Below are 21,277 nucleotides of genomic sequence, written 5' to 3' on the forward strand. Positions count from 1 at the left end.
AGCTAAGTGTCTTCAGCTGTTTCATCAATGACGTTCCGTCCGTCATAAGGTCAGAAGCAGGGATGTTCACTGATGATTGCACCATTCGTGACTCCTCAAATACTGAAGCAGTCCATGTTCAAATGCAACAAGATCTGCACCATATCTAGATTGGACTGACAAGTGGCAAATAATATTTGCAGTGCATGAATCCCTGGCAAAGACAATAAGAGACAATCTAAACACCAGCCCTTGACATTCAGTGGTTGTTGCAGAACTGCTGTTTTGAATGCAGCAATCAATCAATCTGAATAAATCACTGAAGACCATTAACCCAAGCGTATTTGTAATCTTTTCGAAATAATAATTGTACTGTGCTGGCAAAGAATGAAGAAAAATGTTTTCACATCTGAATTGCATTGAATATCCAAAGTTTTAGTTTGCGAACAGTTTTCTTGACACTAAAAGGCAATGTTTCCAGATTGTGCGTTGTATATTTCCATTCCATTTCCAGCTGTGGGAACTGGTAGGTATCACATGGGGTGGCAAAGCTAATACACAATATAGACTGCTTCACTCACCGTGGTCTACCCTTCAGCAGGGTACTGCTGTTCAGACTGGCTCAGGAGCCACTACACAAACATGTTGGACATCTATCTCTACGAAGACATGAGGGTTACTTCTCGGATGTTGAGACAAATGCAGTTTGCGTAGCTAACATTTTTAACATCCTTACGTCCACACGGAAAACATCCTCCTCAAAGAGCACCACTGGCTGACAGCTAACAAGAAAAAAATCTCTACACACCTGAAATCAATACAGCAGCCACATAAGGATATTAAAGAGATATGCTTGAAGCTTCAGCATTTAAGTGTAAAAGTGATTGCTTTGACCTTCTGAAAATTAGAAGATATAATAGATTCATAATATTCTTCAGGTCTAAAGAAGTCTTTGGACTCAAAATGTTAACTGTGTTTCTCTCTCCACAGATGCTGCCCGTTTTGCTGAATTTCTGTGGAACTTTGTTTTTGTTTCAGATTTACAGCATTCACCGTGTTTTGTTTTTAAAGGATGTATACAGTGTATGCCCTAGTCTTCAGTAATGGTTTAAAAGGGTTCATCGATTTATTGTAGGAGGACACTGTGCCACTTTAAAAACGGCTGGGCTTTGCCTTTAACTTCGTGTTTGACCCGCCGTCATTTGGCTGCCTGCCTTTCCAATCAAATCCAGGCAATTACCAGGCGGCCGTTGAGCGCGCGGTACTTGAATGCGGATTGAATTGGCGGCTGGAGTGTATTTTCTGCAACAGGTTTTTAAAAAAAATATACGGTGTGACCGATCCGAAAACTGGTATTTCTCAACAGTTACCGGGGTAGGTTGGAGGGATTCAAAGAATTATTCAAATAATAAACATCTCGGACTCTTTACCAGAAACACACAGTCTCTCTCTCCATTGTGGTAATACCAACCTGCCCGAGCGGCACATGACGGAATTGAACCATAAATCGTGCCATGCTGGAGGCCGCGGCCTGCAGCTGTCGTGGAGGTGAACTCCCTGGGGTTGTCTGACGCGTTCAAAAAGTGGGCCTGGACTACAATTCCCAGAATACACCGCGGTTTCAGTCTGCGTTCATGTGCACGGGTATTTGTTTTCATTGTACTTATGATATTCTCGCTTCTTTTAGGGATGTCCAAAGCTTTGTGGTAAGGAGTTTGGAAGACTCTCAACCCTCTGAGAGAAGAAATTCCTGCTCGTCTCAGTCTTAATTTGGTGCCCCTTTTTTATGTCACCATACTCGCTGGTCTTAGACCCCTCCATGAGGGGAAACATCCTCTTAACATTAAACGTTCTGAGGAAGGGTCACCGGACCCGAAACGTTAACTCTGTTTTCTCCTCCACAGATGCTGCCAGACCTGTTGAGCTTTTCCAGCAACTTTGTTTTTGATCCTCTTAACATTTACTCCGTCAAGCTCCTTACTAATCCTACGTATTTCAACGAGATCACCTCACATTGCTCTAAAGTCCAGTAAGTAGAGCCCCAACTTGTTTGTCCTTTACTCATAACGCAGCCCCTCCATACCAGGGATCATCCCAGTGTGACTTCTCCAATGAAAGGGCATTTTTCCTTAAATAAAGGAGACCAAAACTGCTCACAGTAGTCCAGATGTTGTCTGAACAGCACCTTGTACAGATCCAGTAAGAAATTTCTAATCTTTTGCTGCAACCCCCTTGAAATAAAGACCAACATTCTATTAGAGATAACAAGGTGTAGAGCTGGATGAACAGGCCAAGCAGCATCATAGGAGCAGGAAGGCTGACGTTTCGGGCCTAGACCCTTCATTCCTGATTACCTGTGTGCTAGCAGTCTGTTTTGTGCACAAGTACCTTCAAGTTCCTTTGTTTTCCAGTCTTACTCCATTTAAATAATTTTATGTTCTTTTGTTCTTCCTTCAAAATAAACAATTTCCTATAATCCATTCACCAACTTTTGCCCACTTAACCTATCAATATCTGTCTGTAAATTATTTGCATCCTACTCACAATCTGCCTTTCCACCTGTTTTTGTGAAGTCTGCAAATTTGGCTACGGTACATTCACTTTATGCCTCCAAGTTATAATATATTGTGGTCCCAGCACTGATCCCTGTGGCACATGTTGGTCATGTTCGCCAATCTGAGAACAAATTCCTTATCTCCACTTGCTGTTTCCTGCCCATAAATGTTGAATGACTTCTGAAAGCCTAAATACAACACATCTCCTGGTTTCCCCTCTATCCACTCTGACACTTAGATTCATAGAGATATAGAGCCCAGAAATGGATCCTTTGGTCCAAATTGTCCATGCCAACCAGATATCCTAAATAAATCCAAGTCCCCTTTGCCAGTATTTGGCCCACGTTCCTCTAAACCCTTCCTATTTATTACCCATCCAGATGCCTTTTAAATGTTGTAATTGTAACAGCCTCCACTACTTCCTCTGGTAGCTCATTCCATACACACACCACCCTCTGCGTGAAAAGTTGCCCACTAGGTCCATTTTAAATCTTTCCCCTCTCACCTTATGCCTATGCCCTCTAGTTGTGGACTCCCCCACTCCAGGGAAAAGACCTTGTCTATTTACCCTATCCATGCCCCTCTTGATTTATTAAACCTCTATAAGGTCACCAGTCAGCCTCCGACGTTCCAGGGTAAATAGCGCCAGTCTATTCACCTTCTTCCTACAGCTCAAACTCTCCAACCCTGGCAATATCCTCGTAAATCCTTTCTGAACCCTTTCAAGTTTCACAACATCTTTCCTCTAGCAGGGAGACCAAAATTGAATACAGTAATACAAAAGCAGCCTAATCAATGACCTGTACAGCCGCAACATGACCTCCCAACTTCTACACTCAATGCACTGACAAATAATGGCAAGCATACCAAATGCTTTCTTCACTACCCTATCTACCTGTGACTCCACTTTCAAGGTACTATGAAGCTGCACTCCAAAGTCTCTTTGTTCAGCAACACTCCCCAGGACCTTACCATTAAGTGTATAAGTCCTGCCCTGATTTGCTTTTCCAAAATGCAGCACTTTACACTTCTGTGAAAAACACTATTAAATTAGTCTGACATGATTTCTCCTTCATGAAGCCATGCTGACTCTGCTTAGGTTATGTTTTGCCAACTCAGGAACAAAAATAGAAGTTGCCGGAAAAGTTCAGCAGGTCTGGCAACAACTGTGAAGAAAAAATCAGAGTTAATGTTTCGGGCTGGTAACCTTCCTCAGAACATTTAGCCGGCAATTTCTGCCTTTGTTTCCATTAAAGGAATAGAGGTAAATTAAGAGGTACAAGAGAAACAAAAAGTACTGAATATGGAATTCATGAGACATTATGCTCATGGAATATGATTTACCTAGTCCCAGATAAACCAAAATCCTGTGGTAAAAGCCAAAAGAACTGCAGATGCTGTAAATCAGGAACAAAAACAGAAGTTGCTGAAAAAGCTCAGGCCCAGTGACCCTTTCTCGGAGTTCTCAGGAAGGGTCACCGGACCTGAAACATTAATTCTGATTTTTTCTTCACAGATGTTGCCAGAGCTGCTGAAGTTTTCCAGCAACTTCTATTTTTGTTCCTGACTTACAGCATCCACAGTTCTTTCGGTTGTTATGATTTCCCAACTGTTCTGCTATTACTTCCTTAATGACTGATTGCCTATAGTTACCTGCTTTTTGCCTCCCTTCCTTTTTGGATAGGGGTGTCACATTAGCAGTTTTCCAATCCAACAATGTTTGAAAATTACAACCAAAGCATTCACAATTTTTGTAGTTACCCCTTTTAGGATCCTAGGATGTAAGCCATCAGGACCAGGGGACTTATCTCCCTTTAGCCCTGTTAGTTTGTCTAGTACTATTACTTTAGTAATGTGATGATACTTAATTCATCCCCCTGTATCTTTAGTATTAATGGAATATTCCAAATATCTCTCATCATAAAGACTGATTTAACTCTGTACCATTTCCTTGTTCTCAAACTGTTCCCCAGATTCATTTTCTAAGGGCTCAATGTTCACTCTGGCTTCTGTAATTCTTTTTATACATTTAAAGAAGCTCTTGTTGTCAGTTTTTATGTTACTCAATAGTTTGCCCTCAGTTTATTTTCTCTGTCTTTATATTCTTTTTATTCCCCCCTTGCTGGATTCTGAATTTATTTCAGTCTTCGGGGCTATCACTGACTTTGGCTTCCATATATGCTTTTTCTTTCAACTTAATACTCTCCTTAACTTCCTTGGTTAGCAATGGTTGATTTATCCCTCTCGTAGAATCTTTCCAGAGAGTCATGAATTACCTCCTTAAATGTCTGCCACTGTTTGCTTTCTCTCATTCCCGCTAATCTATCTGCCCAGTTCACCTTAACTAACACTAATGTCTTTTCATTGCAGTTCCCTTTATTTAAGTTAAACACAGTTGTTTTCAATGAATTGAATATTAAATTCTATCATGCTAATATCACTACTTTCAAAAGGGATCTTTTACTCTGAAGTCATTTATTAAACTTGCCTTATTACCCATTACCAGATCCAAGATAGCCTGCTCCCTGGTTGGATCGATAACATATTGCTCTAGGAAACTATCCCTAATGCACTCCATGAATTTGTTGTCAAAAGCTACCCTTTTCAATTTGATTAATGAACTCAACATGAAGATTAAAGTCACCCATAAATTTCTACTGTTTATTTTTATATGTTCCTCTTTTTTTTTTGATTTATAGCCTTTCCTGCAGAGTGACAGTTGGGGGTCTGTACATTACTCCTTCTTTCGTTTGGTATTTTTTTTAAAACTTCTACCGATATGGAGTCTACATAATCCAAGCCTAGATCATTTTTCACAACTGTCTTTGTGATTTTTGGAGGCCAGCCATTTCCTATGGTGTTCCCTTCATCATAAGGTCAGGTTTGGGAACGTTTGCTGATGATGGCACAGTGTCCAATACAATTTGTAGCACCCCAGGCACTGATATTGTCTATGCTCACATTCAGAAAGTCCTGGCTGATATTCAAGCTTGGGCTTGTCATAATACCAGGCAGTAACCACTTTTATTAAGAAAGAACCGTCTACCTTTGACATTTAGTATTAATGTCATCATTGAATTCCCTCAGAATAAACATCCTGGGGGTTACTGTTGACCAGAAAATTAACTGGCTTGTAAGATCAGGGCCCTTCTGTGTACAATTGTGGACAGTGCCAGCAGTGTGCACTTATGCATTACAATAACTTATTTAGACCCCTTTAATTTTAAGTCTTTCAAACCTGCATCCTCTACAACCAGAAGAGGGCTGGTATACTCATAGAAACACCACCACCTCCAAGTACCTGCCTAAACCACATAAAACTTTGATTTAAAAGAGTTATCACTTATTTCACTGTCACAAGTCAAAATACTAGAAATCCCTCTCTGACCGTACCTGCACAATGGACTGCAACAGCTAAAGAAGGTGGCTCACCACCTTCAGTAAGGACTTTCATTTCTGTAAGTACCTTTCTATCAGCAATGATGATTTTCAATAACTTTATGGTTGAAGTTACATCTCTGTCACATACCGCACAGTATACATGTAATACATGTTGAGTGCAAGGATCCTTCCTTCTCAAATGCCTCCTCCCAATGACCACAGCTTTATTTAGAGTTGCAGTGCTGTTTCTGTCCATCAGGCGGCCCCACATACATGATCTTTACATGTGGCAAATCCAATGAAAGTGAAAGGAACAGCAAATACCTAGCATTGTGCATGTCTTTTTTGACCTCATGAAGCCTTTGAATTTGAATTGAATTGAATTTAAATGTGCAGGCTTCTGGACTATTCTCCTCTAATTTGGCTGTCAGAAATAATTGGCATCATCTTCTGTCTACTGCAAGATAACATTCAAGCTGTGATCCTCACCAATGAAATGACCACAGTCTCCATCTTAGTGAAGACTGAAAACATTCAGCCATCACTGTAGTGCTTCACAACTACCTGAAGTAATCATGTAAATATACTTTTCCTGTGCATATAACAGACCTTTAAATACCTCTAATCTGCTGCAAAGGCTGTGCAAGTTGACAACTCTGATGACATGTAAGCTGTATTTACTGCCTGCATTTCATATTGGTCATTCATAGCTAGAGTGCTATGTTTATTTCAGTTGTTGGATCATTTTTGTGTCAAGCAATTATGTAATTAACAATGGTTCACACAGTCATAGAGTCATAAAGATTGGAAAGAGACCCTTTGGTCCAACTAGTCCGCACTGTAGTGCCCAAACTAGTTCCCAAACCAAACTAGTCTCACCTGCCTGAGTTTGGCTCATATCCCTCCAAATCTTTCTGATTCGTATTTATCCAAATGTCTTTTAAACATTGTAACTGTACCTGCATCCACCACTTCCTCTGGCAGTTCATTCCACACACTAACAAATGCCTAAAAAAGGTAGCCCCATGACCTATTTAAATTGTTCTCCTCTCACCTTAAAAATATGCCCCTGGAAACTCCTCCACCTTAGGGAAAAGACCTTTGCTATTTACCTTATATATGCCCCTCGTGATTTTATAAACCCCAGTAAGGTTACCCCTCAAAATCCTATGCTCCAGTGAAAAAAGTCCCAGACTATCCAGCCTATTTTTATAACTCAAACCCTCCATTCCTGACAACGTCCTGGTAAATCTTTTCTGAATCGTCTCCAGTTTAATAATAGCCTTCCTATACCAGGGCAACCAGAACTGCACACAGTACTCTAGAAAAGACCTCACTAACATCCTGTACAAACTCAACATGACATCCCAACTCCTATATTCAAAGGTCTGAGCAATGAAGGCAAGCTTGCTAAAACACCTTCTTAACCACCCTGTCCACTGTAACGCAAATTTCAAAGAGTCATGTACCTGAACCCCTGGGTCTATGTTCTACAGCATTACCCAGGGCCCTACCATTAATTGTGTAAGTCCTGCCCTTGTTTGTTTTACCAAAATGCAATACCTCGTATCTATCCAAATTAAACTCCATCTGCCACTCTTCAGCCTGTGACCAAACTGATCAAGGTCTCTTTATAATCTTAGATAACCTTCTTCATTGTCCACTGTACCTCCAATTTTGGTGTCATAGGCAAACAGTTCTACACTTGCTCTCCTTGAGATGTTGGAAAGTTCAAGGAATTTGTGGGAACCAACAGCACCAATCCCACAGTAACGCAGCAGCAGCTTGAACTCATGTTAATATATGAATGCCTCAAAGTGAAATAGGCAGCAAGTCAATGGAGGTGGCATCAGCAAAAGTAACGAAAAAGTTGGTGAAATGTTAGTTCTAAGGAGTAAATTACAGTAGGAGACAGAGTGTTAGGGAGCAAATTCCAGAGTGTAATGCTTGGAGGACTTATGACTTCACCATCTTTGGGTAGACTGTAGGCAGTGAGTAATGTACAAGAAGCTTGGGTGAGAAGAATTGAGTTTCTCAGCTGGTTATAAGTTCGGGGCTGGATTACAGAATTAGGCTCGGAAATGGTCACAGAAGGACTTGAAAACTACAATGAGATTTTGTTTAAATAAATGTGGGGGTGGGCAAGATCAGAAGTCACATGATAACAGGCTATAGTCCAACAGGTTTATTTGAAATCACAAGCTTTTGGAGCACTGCTTCTTTATCAGGTGAAGTAGAAAGAAGCACACAGGCACAGAATTCACGAATGTGTGCTTCCCTCCACTTCACCAGACGAAGGAGCAGTTCTCCGAAAGCTTGTGATTTCAAATAAACCTGTTGGACTACAGCCTGGTGTTGTTTGACATCTGACCTTGTTTATACACAGACATTGCGAGACTGGAGTCAGTGTTGGTTCATCAAGCACTGGAATAGTGGCGATTGGCAAATCAAGGTACAGGGAGAAGAGTTTTGGATTTGAAGTTAATGGACAGTGGAAGATGGATGACTGCCCAGGAAATTAGCAGAATCATTAAACTCTAGGTAACACAAACATGGATGATTGCCAACAACAACTGAATGGAGACAGGAGATATTTCAGAGGAGGAAGTAGTGAATCTTTGTGATATGGAATCTGTGGAGCCAGAGGCTCAGCTCAGAGCAAACTAGGACACCAGTGTTACGAACAGCCTAGTTCAGTATAACGTAGTAGCTAAGGAGTGATTTAAGCTGGTGGCTAGGATAGGCAATCTGGCAAGGGATGGACAACGACTTTGGTTTTGAAGATGGGATGTTGGTCAAGTAGGCAAAAGTGTAATGAGTGACCGCTCATGGGACAGAAGACGCAAAGGACAGTGAAAAACCGCATGTTGGGGAAGAGAAGTCTAAGCATAGAGAAGCAAAAAAACATAAAGGGCACCATAGAATCTTTCACATCACTTCAGAATATTAAGCGAATTATGTAATAATCTCCTACAATTACAGTGGTAACTGACCAGTTCCTGGGTTTGCAAACTAAGGATCAAAGACTCTGGTGCAGCTGTCAACCTTGATTAATCAAACCTTTCTTTCTGATCAAATTTAGAAAGTAGTAAACTACTTGTGTTTCTAATTTTAAGCATGTCAAATATCTAAAAAATGGTGTGAATGGCTTAATTTACAAAAAGTTTAATTAACAAAAAATGAAATTCTACCAAAACCTTGCTTGGATCAAATGTTGTAACTCGTTGCAGTTGCAATGTTTAGCCAAGCAAAATGATGTCATGCATTGTCATGTTAAGGACTTATGTACTGCCTGTTCACTGATCATGTGAATTGCTCAAAGATGTTGAAAGTAATGAAATGCTCGCTTTGTTCTTTTAAATTATGAACACATACTACTTATTCTATTATATTTTTGTAAAAACCTTAATATGTTGTTGATAATCAAATGTCCACTAGCCATACTCCCTGTTTTCATGTCACTTACAAATTTTAACAAACTCAAGTCTCTTTTATATATATACTTATGTATGAGAACAATAGTTGGCCAAACACTACCTGCCTAGCCTAGTACTGTTTACATTATTCTAGCCAAAAAAAATCATTACTCTGTTGGCTGCTTTTCAATCACTACTTTTTCACTATCCTGGTATACACGTTTATGTGATATATCTTTTCCAGACTTGAGCAATAAACACTATAATGTGTACAAGTTTAACAGGTTCAACATATGTAATTTAATTCAATCTATAGATCTTTGTGGAAAGGAAATATATATTACAGTTTCAAAATTTGGGAGGAAATTAAGACTTTATGCAATGACATTAGTAAAACTCGTACATACAGTATAATTAGTATATTAACTGTTTTGTTTTCCATAATCAATAATTCATTACAGTATTAAATTGCACTTTGTTAACTTGTTAATGCTTCCAAGAAGACATATTCATGATTCATTCTTACAGTTGGCATTAATTAGGAGCATCTGCCCTGGAAAATGAACATAATAAGTGCCACAAATTTTACAGCCTGTATCAAATTTGTTTGTTATGAAATATTTTAAGGTTTTGTTAGTCTTTCGCTATGCATCTGTTTTAACATCAAAGAACTAAAGTATATTTTTATTGCTATTCTAGTGGGTCTTCTAAAATGGTGCTCACGATAGTATGGTTGGCTCTCGCATTGTTCAGGATACTATGGTGCCTGGCTCCGCAAACTGGCTATATACATCCTGATGAATTTTTTCAGTCACCTGAAGTTATGGCAGGTAAGAAAATCTGATAACTTCTTTAAAATCTGTTTTCTACAAATCCAAGAGGATAAACAAAGTCAATACCTCAGTGCAATGGGAAGGATTAGGATCTGGAGTTCCACATAGTAGATATTAAGCAAAATCCATTTAGCTCAGCTGAAATGAGTCTAAATTTCAACTAGTGACCTTAAACATACCACATTTTATTCGTAGAATCTCACAGGCCTTAAAACCATTAACTGCCAAAGAGATCCTACAGCATAATAAATACATTTTTATGGGTCTTGGATGTCTTCATGGCAAATATCATCATGAAGTAGATAAGTATGTGAGACCAACATGGCAACTGCAGAAGAAGCTTCTAGCTACCCTCACATTCAGACTGATAATCAAGGTCGAAGACCTGGAAAAAGAAATGACCAATCATGAAAGTCGTCACTACCACAGACTTAAAATTAGCAGCATGGTGATAGTAAAAAATGATTTGGACACAGAGTATGCATAGTTCTAAGGAATCTCTATAAAGCTTTGAACAGATCTCATTACCTCAGGCCAACCATTAAAGAAATTTTGCTACAGCTTGCCATGGCAAAAGTCTGTACCACCTTCAAGCAAAAGGATAGTTACTAGTAAGTGAAGCTGAATGAAAACAGTTTTCTAACTAGCTCTACACTGTTCAGGAGATACCAATGGTTATGCATGTTGTCTGTCATTTCCAGAACTCCAAAAGAGCATTACTGCAAACAGCACAAAATATTCAATGATCTTCCCAGAGAAAGCTATTGTGGATGACCTGGTAGTCTGTGGATGTGGAGTCACAATGAAAGAACATATCACTGAATACAATCATAATCTATTGTGACAGCTGGATAGAACCTGATGCTGAACAAGAAAATTATGCAATTAAACATGCCTGAAATCAAGTACATAGGTCATGCACTGACATAAAAAGGACTTTGGCTGGATCCTGATCCAAAAGATGTGAAAGAAATTAATTTGAACTGTATAGAAAATTTCTTACCCAGTTTGTCACCAGTGTTTTCAAACTCATTGCTAAGGACCTGCTGTGTTATTGGGGCACAGAACAAGAAGCACTCACTATAATCAAACAATTAGTTGCAACAATGCCAATGCTGAGGCACTACTATATCATTGATGAAGTCATCTTGCAGTGTGATACTAGTGGATCAGGACTTGCAGCAATTTTAAGCAGCAAGGACAATAAATCATTTGTATTTGTACCAAGGTTTTTAATGCAAACTGCTGGATGGTATGATCAGATTGAGCATTTTAGTCAGACCCATTTGGGAGAGACAAAGTCATAGTGCAGTCCAATCACAAGAAATTAAAAGCACCTTCCTCAAACCACTTCTGTCTGATCCAAAGTGTCTGCAAGGAGAGTTACTTCATTTCCAGAGGTATCATCTGGGTATGAGATACAAGTAAGGGAAACAAATGGACATTGCTGTCATGCAGTCAGGAGCAGCCCCTATATAAAGAAAGCTAAGGATGCAAAAACGGAATATGATATACTCCAGATGCAATGAGTAGCAACATCTCAGCAAATTCTAAGTATCATCAAACCAGCATGACATTGAATCTCAGAAACAAGCAGCTTGCTCAAATCAAGCAAACCACACAAGATACAAGTGCTACAGTAATTAGTGAGCTTAGCCTGACAGCATCAAGGTCTCACCTGGTACTTTGGGGGAATATAGGCATACAGAGATGATGTGATAACATAAGATTACATCTTAAACAGATGAAATAGAGTTATTATCCCTGATGACACAAGAAAAATGATGCTAAAGCATAATGATATAGCCATCAAGGAATTGAATCTAGTGTGAAGAAGTCCAGATAAGTTCTCTACTGGCCAAACAATATGAGCAATGAGATTATGGGGCCACATCAGCCAGTGCAATTCTTGTAATGAATATCAGGCTAAGCAAACTAAAGAACTGTTGATGACTCATGACATCCCAGACAGACCATGGATGAAGTTTAGAATAGATTTCTTCACTTTTATAGGAACAGATTATCTTGTCAACATTGACTACTATTCTGACTACTAGGAGTTAGATCAACTGATACCAACGACTACCATTGAAAATTTAGAATGCATGAGAGCACACTTAACTTGTTACAGCTTTCCAGACATTATGATAAGTAATAATGGCCCTCAATTCACCAGTGAAGAATTCAGATGCTTCAAAAAAGGATAGAGATTCAACATTATATATGATCTCCATAATATTCCCAATTAAATGGGAAGGCCAAAGTTGCAGTTAAACTTGTCAAAGGGACCATAAAGAAATTGAGTATATCCAGTCAATCCAGTCCTTGGAAGGACCTTCCAAGATGGAAGTGTTGGCAAGCTAGGCAGCATTTGGGCTCCTGGGCCCATCCATTCCAGGCGACCAGTTCCTCCCTTCTTTCCTTACTGTTTTTGTCTTTTTTCTTTATCTTTACCTTCTTCCTGTCAACGGTGATGGAGAAAATGATATTGCAGAGGAGAGCAGGTGGACCGGGACTCTTGGCGAGGTGGTGGCCTGGCAACGAAGCCAGAGACTCCTGGTTGTGGTACGGCTGGAGCTGGAATGCTGGTGGCAGCTTCAGCAGAGTCAAGGACTCCTGGTTGTGCTAGGCCTGGAGTAGAAACTCCAGGCATTGTTGAGGAGGCGGCAGTGGAGCCAGCAGCTCGTTGTTGAGATAGGCCCAGAGTGGGTACTCCTGGTTATTGGCGTGGTGGTGGCAGCAGCTGCTGGTTGTGGTAGGCCTGGAGCCAAGGTTTCTTGGTTATTAGCAAGGCAGCGGTGGCAACAGAGCTGGGGACTCTTGGTCAGCCAGTTCAGAGCTCAGGACTCATGGTGGAGTTGGCAGAACAAAGATGGACTTTCTTTCAGCTTTATCTTTTTATTCTTAAAATATTCCAGTCGCACCAGATTGTGGCAATAGTTGAAGCTTTTCACTGTATTTTACAATGTTGATCATTGTAGATTACAAGTAACAATAAATCATCATTCATTCAAGAAGTGCTGCAGCTACTTCAGGTATGTAAAGTAGTCCAGTCCAAAGACCAATAACCAATGTCAGTCTGCACCCAAACTACTGTTCCAAGTGTAGAAAACAATGGAAGCCAGAGCAGTAACAGGTGTAAGTGACAAAATCACATTCACTTTGATAAAATTCCTCAGCCATTACCAGCACTCAGCACTAAATAGCCAGAGTACAGATGAAAGCACTGTCAACAAAAGTCTGCCTTCATTGCAATTTGGGACCTGCGTTGAGCAACTGTCACCTCAATTGCATGCATGAACATTAAACTGCAGGCACCTACATGCAACTAGAGAAACCATTCCTTGAATCAGGAATAAGTGATCTCACCAGCTGCACAGAATATGAAACAAACATCAGTCTTAGATGTCCACTGTTCACCAACAGTAGTTACCATGGCAATTGCACTTACGACGGGAATGAAGCTCCGAAGACTTAGAACTTAGGAAAAAGCAGATACCAGAGGAATGGCCAACAAAAATATGCACATTTGTACCATTAGAAGACCTGCACGATTTAAAGACTTTGTATGTAAAAGATATGCCCAAACTAGAAGTGGAACTGACTGGAGTTAATGCACAGTTTTGAAAGTTGATTTTCTTTATGATTATGTATATTGGGTAACTTGTGTCACTTGTAACTGCAAATGCTATTGCATCCATTTCTATGTGTTTTCATGAAGAAGCAACTGTTTGTAGAAAAATTTGTGTACTAAATTACTTATTATAGTCATGTGAGTTCTGCCTCTGCTATAAATGTCTTTGTGTGCAATCTGTGACAGCCCATTAAGCATATTTTACTTGAAATGCTCCCAATCAGTCCTCCATTTTACCAAGGGCAGGTTAGACATCAAGCAGCCCTCCTGCCCTTAGGCCCATTGAAACTCTTGAATGGTCAATAGCCACTTAAGAACACCATTCCACCTTTATCACGAGAACACAACTGATTGGGAAAGGTGGAAGGAAGACAATCAGTATGGACATTTTATTGAATAGAACATAGAACATAGAACAGTACAGCACAGTACAGGCCCTTCGGTCCACGATGTTGTGCCGAACTTTTACCCTAATCCTAAGGTCTATCTAACCTCCACCCCTACCTTATACTATCATCCATGTGTCTATCTAATAGCCGCTTAAATGCCCCTAATGAGGCCGACTCCATTACCCTCTCCGGCAATGCATTCCACACCCCTACCACTCTCTGAGTAAAGAGCCTACCTCTGACGTCTCCCCTGTATCTACCTCCACTCACTTTAAAACTATGCCCCCTCATAATAGCTACCTCCACCCTAGGAAAAAGTCTCTGGCTGTCCACTCTATCTATACCTCTGATCATTTTGTACACCTCTATCAAGTAACCTCTCATCCTTTGTCATTCTAAAGAGAAAAGCCCTAGCTCTCTCAACCTTTCCTCGTAAGACCTTCCCTCCATTCCAGGAAACATCCTGGTAAATCTCCTCTTCACCTTTTCCGATGCCTCCACATCTTTCCTGTAATGAGGCGACCAGAACTGGACACAATACTCCAGATGTGCCGAAACAGGCTTTCGTATAGCTGGAGCATAACTTCACAGCTCTTGAACTCAGTCCCTCTATTAATGAAAGCTAACACACCATAAGCCTTCTTAACAACTCTATCCACCTGGGTGGCAGCTTTCAGGAAACTGTGAACATGAACCCCACGATCCCTCTGCTCCTCCACACTGCCAAGAATCTTTCCGTTAATCCTGTATTCTGCTTTCAAGTTTGTCCTTCCAAAATGAATCACCTCACACTTTTCAGGGTTAAACTCCATCTGCCACTTCTCAGCCCAGCTCTGCATCCTATCAATGACCCTTTGTAACCTAGAACAGCCCTCCGCACTGTCCACAACGTGACCCACCTTCGTATCGTCCGTGAACTTGCTGACCCACCCTTCCACTCCTTCATCCAAATCATTTACAAAAATCACAAATAGAAGAGGACCCAGGACAGATCCTTGTGGTACACCACTCGTAACTGAGCACCATGTTGAATATTTTCCGTCCACTACCACCCTTTGTCTTCTAAGGGTCAGCCAATTCTGAATCCAATCTGCCACATTTCCCTCTATCCCATGCCTCCTTACCTTCTGCATGAGCCTACCATGGGCAACCTTATCAAACATTGTACTTAAATCCATATTCACTGCTCTACCTTCATCCACGTGTTTGGTCACTTCTTCAAAGAATTCAATAAGGTTTGTGAGGCATGATCTACCCCTCACAAATCCATGCTGACTATCACAAATCAAATTGTGCCTTTCCAAGTGATCATAAATCCTATCTCTCAGAGCCCTTTCCAATAATTTGCCCACCACTGATGTAAGACTAACTGGCCTGTAATTTCTGGGGTTATCCCTGTTCCCATTTTTTAACAAGGGAATGACGTTTGCCTCTCTCCAATCTTCCGGCACTATACCCGTGGACAGTGAGGACGAAAAGATCATGGCCAAAGGCCCTGCGATCTCTTCCCTCGCTTCCCATAGAATCCTTGGATAAATTAGGCCTGGGGGACTTCTCTATCTTCAACTTCCTCAAAATTCCTAGCACATCTTCCTTACTAACATTGACCTTCTCTAGCCTACCAGCCTATTTCGCACTGTCCTCCTCTACAACTAGATCCCTCTCAGTTGTGAATACCGAAGAAAAGTATTCATTAAGGACCTCTCCTCTCTCTTTAGGCTCCATGCACAAATTCCCTTTACAATCCTTGATCGGCCCTACCCTTTCTCTGGTCATTCTCTTATTCCTCACGTACGTGTAAAAAGCCTTGGAGTTTTCCTTGATCCTATCTGCCAAGGTTTTCTCATGCCCCCTTATTGCTCTTCTAAGCTCTTTCTTCAGCTCCTTCCTGGATAACTTGTATCCCTCTAGAGCCTTTTCCGTTCCTTGTTTCCTGAACCTTACATAAGCATCCTTCTTCCTCTTAACCAGTCATTCGACCTCTCTTGAGAACCAAGGCTCCCTCACTCGACTGCATCTTCCCTGCCTGCTAGGGACAAACATATCGAGCACGCGCAGTATGCATTCCTTAAACAATCTCCACATTTCAATAGTGCTCTTCCCTGGCAGCATCTGTTCCCAATTTATGTTACCCAGTTCTTGCCTAACAGAATTGTAATTACCCTTCCCCCAGTTATAAACCTTACCCTGCTGTATGTACCTATCCTTTTCCATGGCTATTGTAAAAGTAACAGAGTTATGATCGTTACCGCCAAAATGCTCTCCTACCAACAGGTCTAACACTTGGCCCGGTTCATTGCCAAGCACCAAATCCAAAGTGGCCTCTCCTCACGTTGGTCTATCTACATACTGTGTCAGGGATGCTTCCTGAACGCACTGGACAAAATCCGCTCCATCTAAACCATTACAACTAAAATGCTTCCAATCAATATTTGGAAAGTTGAAGTCACCCGTGACTACAACCCTGTGACTTCTGCACCTTTCCAGTATCTGCCTCCCAATCCGCTCCTCTACTTCTCTGCAACTGTTAGGGGGTCTGTAAAAAACCCCCAAAAAAGTGACTGCTCCTTTCTTGTTCTGGACCTCAACCCAAACTGACTCTGTAGACATATCATTCTTGAACTGCCTTTCAGTAGCTGCTATACTAGCCCTTACTAGCAATGCCACTCCCCCGCCTCTTTTTCCACTCTCCCTATTTCTTTTAAAGCATCTAAATCCTGGAACTTCCAACAGCCATTCCGCTCCCTGAGTTACTCAAGTTTCTGTAATGGCCACAACATCGTAGTTCCAACTACCCACCCATGCTCTAAGTTCATCCGTCTTATTTCTGATACTTCTAGGCTAAATATATTATTAAATAGGCTAAAGAAGTGTAGAAACGGGGAACACACCTTGTTTGGGGTTCCCCTGTACCCAGTGTAGGACAGTGCCACCATCCTCTTTATAAAATGTATTTCATTTTAAACACATCTTTTCTTCACAGGTGACATTTTGAATTTGAAGATCTTTCGTACTTGGGAATTCAACACCAGCCACCCCAGCAGATCAATCCTGTTCCCAATGGCCACAGCTGGCTTTTCCTTCATAGTTCTGAAAACTTTACACAATTCTGGCTTATTTGGCAGTATTCTAAGCAGCAACAATTTGTTGATTTTTCCTAGATTCTACCTGACATGCCTGTCCTTTATACTGGACTACTCTGTATACCATTTAGCCTGTCTCTGGGGAGCAGACCCTTGGCATTCTTTAACACTGCTGAGTGGGTCACATGTGATGTTGGTTTTTTACACAAGGACATTTTCAAATGTTGTGGAAGGAGTTCTGTTTGCATTATTGCTGGTGTTAGTAGCTGTGGACCTACAGCAAACAAATGTGGCAGCACACCCTAGGAAAAAGGAAAGAAGGAACAATAAAGATCTTATTGGGGTTGTTTTGGTCTCTGGCTTTTTTAATAGGCCCACATTCATTGGTTACGCTTTAGTACCAATGCTGTTGTGGCTTTCTCATGATGAGAAAGGGAAGTTTCTATTCAGCTTAAGAACAATACTGAAAACATCATTTAGCATTTTTTTATCCGTAATTGTAACTACTTTCATTTTCATTGTTATTGATACACTATATTTTGATTTGTTAGTCTCTGAAATTGGCTGGTTTTTGGAAGATGGAAATTCTACACACAAACATATCATTAATCTAAGCAAACATCTAGTTTTAACTCCACTCAATTTCATTTTGTATAACTTGGATCCAGAAAACCTTGCTGTACATGGGCGGCACCTCTGGTTTACGCACCTGACTGTTAATGGTCTTACAATGTTCGGTGCTCTTCACTTGTCAGCTGTTGTATCTGTTATCAGAATTATTACTCAAAAGTCTGTTGGCCCAGCTTGGTCCCATGACCCAAAGAAACAGCAGTTTAAAAAGAGATTACTAATGCAGTTTTCTGCTACATCTCCAATTACTGAGTATTTAATTTTAGTTTATTTTGTTCCTCTGATCATCCTGTCTTTGTTTAGTCATCAGGAGGCACGGTTTCTTAGTCCACTCATTGTACCAGTTGTTATACACAGTGTTTTAAATGATGACATGTTCAGGAGAAAAGGTGTAATTGTTGTGTTTAACATTTTATTTTCAATACTTTTCGGCTGCCTTCACCAGGGTGGCTTAATACCTTGTTTGTCTTATTTAGAAAATATTTTGCATTCAAATGATTCCATGGCTAACCAGTTTGAGCACGATTTGATATTTTATCACACCTATATGCCTCCTAGGTATCTCTTGAATATCAAATCAGATCAAGAGTCTATCAGAATCATTGACCTGGGAGGGTCTGACTTGTCTATACTCAATAGCACAGTGAATGGACTGCTTAATAATTTCTCAAAGCACTTAACAATGTGTTTGTCCAAGCAGATTGGGAATAATCAGGAAATAAATATCTACATTATTGCACCTGGCACTGTTCAAAATGAGATCAGAAGCTGTGGTTTTCAGTGGAAAACTGTTGCATCGTTTTTCCCTCATTTAACTACGGAAGATCCACCTGATATTTCTTCTCTTCTTTCTGACGATGGATTGACCCAACTGAGTCTTTACATTTTCAAGGTGCACACAAAGTCAAAGATTTAGAAAATTAAGATCATGGCTGATTTGTGTACTCAGTTCTACTTTTCCTAAAGACCACGTTCTTTCATTCCTTTAGAGACCAAATACTAACCACCAAATACCAATCCATTTCAACCTTGAATATACTGAAGACTGAGCATCCACAATGCATTGGAGAATTCCAAAGATTCACAACCTTCTGTGTAAAGGGGAAAGAGGGGGAGAACAATCTGTAAGCATCCACACTGTCCAGCCTACACAGAATGTTATAAGATTCATTGAGATCACACTTTATTTTTTTAAACTGCAGAATAATTATATTTTGAAGATGTCGTTCTAGCTTCTTCTGTGATGTATTTGTAAGTGTGGGATATATATTTATATACTTATATTTGCAGATATGCTGGTTCTAGGTGACTGTCAAATTATTAGTGTCTTCCGGGTGATTTATATAAGGTACCATCTATGGCTTTTTGTTGGTGAGAAATATAGATCAAGCACAATAGAAATGAAGATTGGGTAATGAAAGTAAAAGAATGAGTTTTATTTCTATGGTTCATTTAACATAATAAAACATCCTGCTGTGCTTAGCAAGAGGATTATCAATAATAACAGAAGGAGAAATCAGGCCAGAATTGAAAAAGCACTGCGATCTTGAAGACTTGTAAAGGGGATGGAGCCTGCAGAAATACACCTGGTGCATTTTAATTTGATGGACTTTTCTAAGTTTAAAGCAATTGCTAAGCTCAGCTCTGTGCTCTGATCACATCTGCCTCAGCTTCAAATAACTGTTATGTGGCCTGACTACAGAACCGAATCAAATACTAAAATTCTGTAAGTAGTTAAAAATGGAATTGTAGTTTATCCATTTACTTCAGAGGCCCCTGTTAATTTTAGCAGATTTGGCAGTTGGTTACCTCAGCTGGTTGGAGCGTGTTGCTGATATGCCAAGGTCATCAGTTCAATCCCCATACTGACCACGTGTTGGATTCTAGCCACGCGTGGCATGCTTTGTGTTCTGCCTGGAAGCTGGTGTGGCAGCCTCTGCTTTAATGGGGCAGCATGATGGCACAGTGGTTAGCACTGCTGCCTCACAGCGCCAGGGACCTGGGTTCTTGGGCAACTGTCAGTGTGGAGTTTGCACGTTCTTCCTGTGTCTGTGTGAATTTTCTCCAGGTGCTCTGGTTTCCTCTCACAGTCCAAAGATGTGCACTGTAGGTGGATTGACCATGCTAAATTGCCTATAGTGCTCAGGGATGTGTAGATTAGGTGGGTTATAGGGGGCCGGGTCTGGGTCTGGATGAGATGCTCTGAGGGTCGATGTGGACTTGTTAGGCCAAAGGGCCTGTGCCTACACTGTACGGATTCTACGAATTTCTATGAAAATGTGAGTTCAAAACCAGTATAGTTTTCTATACTTAATTAATTCATGTCATATTCTCATTAAGAAGTTTAAAATGTGAATGTTCTTGCAAAGCATTTAGTAGAAATATAACATTTAATAATAAGACACCCAGTAGTAAAGTTTTTTTTAAACCACTTATCTTAACATGTTTCTTACATCTCAGTCTCATATGTTAATATGTATGCAATAAAGTGCAAAAATAGTTTAAACCAATCAGGTGATGCTTCACTTTACATTGTGTTCATTTTGTAGATCCAATGTCTTTTCATTGTTACATAATCTTATATAACTTGTGTCACAGGTTTTGGAACATTGATACATTAACTTGTGGTATGACGTGGGTCAGTTGGTAACTTCGATTAAATCATAAGGATGACGGTAACTAAGCTATACTGGCTAAACAATACTTGATTTGATGAGCCATCTGGATAAGCAGATACTTATCAATACTGCTAACATAATATCCTTCCCAAGTATTGTGCAGGGGCTACGAAGGGTGACACCAGATTGTAACTAATATAATAATTTTAGAAACTTACAGCAGAGAGGGAAGCCATTTGGCCCATTGTCCTAGTACAGGCTCTTCGAAAGAGCAGTGGTGCATTGTTCCACATTATCCCACCATTTTTCCAAAGCCCTGTAAGTTCATCATCCTCAAATATTCCAGTGCCCTTTCAAAATTATTCAATGGAAACAGCTGCCATTTCAAGTACAGTATTTTAGATCTCAACTCCCAAAAAAAATTACCTTCCTAAAGATTTTGGAATTTTTTCACCTTTTCTCAAAATCTCTCATCTTAAAACCTCTAATAGGTAACCTCTTAACATTTGTTACAACAGTAGTCCATATTGTTATAACCCACTCATAACTGAAGTCCCTCATCCCTGATACATTCTAATAAATATCTCCTGTACACTTTCAGTCCCTTTACATCTTTCTGAAGTGAATTGTCCAGAATGCCTCACGATAGTCTCGATGAGGTCCACCTACTGATTTATAAAGTTCTAGAATAATCTCTTTTATTTTCTTTTCCTCTATTTATACACCCAAGAAATCAATTTTCTAACCACCTTATCAACT

The 21,277-nt window shown here is 40.2% G+C and overlaps 1 protein-coding gene across 3 annotated transcripts; it reads left to right on the forward strand.

Moving 5' to 3' along the window:
* The first annotated feature begins 1,232 nt into the window (after positions 1 to 1,232).
* LOC109935831 (GPI mannosyltransferase 4-like) lies at positions 1,233 to 19,673 on the forward strand. Of its 3 annotated transcripts, none has more exons than XM_048604106.1 (3): positions 1,233 to 1,353; positions 10,031 to 10,161; positions 17,171 to 19,673. In XM_048604106.1, the coding sequence occupies exons 2-3, from the start codon at positions 10,044 to 10,046 to the stop codon at positions 18,814 to 18,816; spliced, it is 1,764 nt and encodes a 587-aa protein (XP_048460063.1). In that variant the 5' UTR covers positions 1,233 to 1,353; positions 10,031 to 10,043; the 3' UTR covers positions 18,817 to 19,673. The 3 variants fall into 3 exon arrangements, with proteins under 3 accessions (XP_048460063.1, XP_048460062.1, XP_048460064.1); XM_048604105.1 differs by lacking the exon at positions 1,233 to 1,353 and adding an exon at positions 1,521 to 1,623; XM_048604107.1 differs by lacking the exon at positions 1,233 to 1,353 and adding an exon at positions 1,958 to 2,008.
* The last annotated feature ends 1,604 nt before the right edge of the window (positions 19,674 to 21,277 follow it).

Source organism: Rhincodon typus, chromosome 13 (assembly GCF_021869965.1).
Source record: "Rhincodon typus isolate 14 chromosome 13, sRhiTyp1.1, whole genome shotgun sequence".
In the NCBI taxonomy this organism is placed as follows: domain Eukaryota; kingdom Metazoa; phylum Chordata; class Chondrichthyes; order Orectolobiformes; family Rhincodontidae; genus Rhincodon; species Rhincodon typus.